The sequence below is a fragment of the Perkinsus marinus genome, assembly GCF_000006405.1.
Source record: "Perkinsus marinus ATCC 50983 genomic scaffold scf_1104296941210, whole genome shotgun sequence".
Classification (NCBI taxonomy): Eukaryota; Perkinsozoa; order Perkinsida; family Perkinsidae; genus Perkinsus; species Perkinsus marinus.
In genome coordinates this window covers 328-1,297 of record NW_003212606.1, presented here as the reverse complement: position 1 = coordinate 1,297, position 970 = coordinate 328, and the positions used below count along the sequence as shown (strand labels likewise).

General features: G+C 44.4%; 1 protein-coding gene across 1 annotated transcript; it reads left to right on the top strand.

Moving 5' to 3' along the window:
* On the top strand, positions 1-706 carry Pmar_PMAR015372 (hypothetical protein). Its single transcript, XM_002781873.1, has one exon. The coding sequence runs from the start codon at positions 12-14 to the stop codon at positions 426-428; it is 417 nt and encodes a 138-aa protein (XP_002781919.1). The 5' UTR covers positions 1-11; the 3' UTR covers positions 429-706.
* Positions 707-970: the final 264 nt, after the last annotated feature.

The window sequence follows — 970 nt, the reverse complement described above, 5'->3', positions numbered from 1 at the left end:
CTTTGGATACTATGGTCATGATTGAAAACAATAAGAATCTACAGATAATGGTTGGTGTCTACATTGTCTCGGTTTTCACCTATAATATGGCTGGAATGTTGGTCACTTACGCTCTCTCCGCCGTACATAGGACAATGCTAGAAGCTACTAGAACTGCTGTAATCTGGATATGTGATCTGATTATCCAGTATCTTGTGGCTCCTGGTTCTAACTTTGGTGAAGTATGGACTGCATGGTCTTGGCTTCAGCTATTTGGTTTCCTTCTCCTGGTCATGGGTCAGGCTGTCTACTCTGATCTCGTTAAGGTTCCCGGTTTCTATTATCCACCAAAGCCGCAGGTTGCCGGGATGATGAAGTCACCAGCAAGTGTGAGGTTCAATGTTCCCGAGGTTGCTGAAGCTATCCCTGAGGGACCTCGTCAAGGTTGAGGGGTGCTTAATGCGAACCCTGCCGTGTTGTATAGACTAGTACTAATGTCTTCTCTACTTTAATGATCCTATCGAATTAGAAGACCGAGTTCCACTCAGTTCGATGGTACGATGCTCGCCAATAGTCGGTCATCCAAATAGACTGACGTATGATGAGAGATGTTAACTCAGACAAGGGTAGTTGGTTGGTACCTTCCTTCTTCGTCCCTTATTAATCATCGTAGCCGTACTCGTTCAACTTGGTATCGCCGGTCTAGGCCGCAAGTATTATATTCGGGACAACCCCGTTGTTGTGCTGTTAATAGAATCAAGCTGCGGTTTGTAATAGACATGTATCACTGTTACTCAGTATGAACACTGCACTGAATATCGCGTGTAATAACATTGACTCATCGGTCATGGTGGGTTGTTCATCCACTCTCTGTATGCCCAGTCTCTCGTTGAATATATTATTCGTTCGAGCTGAGCTATGCGTGTCTAAGGGAACAGTTTTAAAATAAGAGTCAGCTCATAAGATGTGCTACACGAGCTTGTTGTAGTTC

What these genes read in the sequence shown, in the direction of transcription:
- Pmar_PMAR015372 (XM_002781873.1), top strand. Translation starts at nt 12, where the DNA reads ATGGTCATGATTGAAAACAATAAGAATCTACAGATAATGGTTGGTGTC.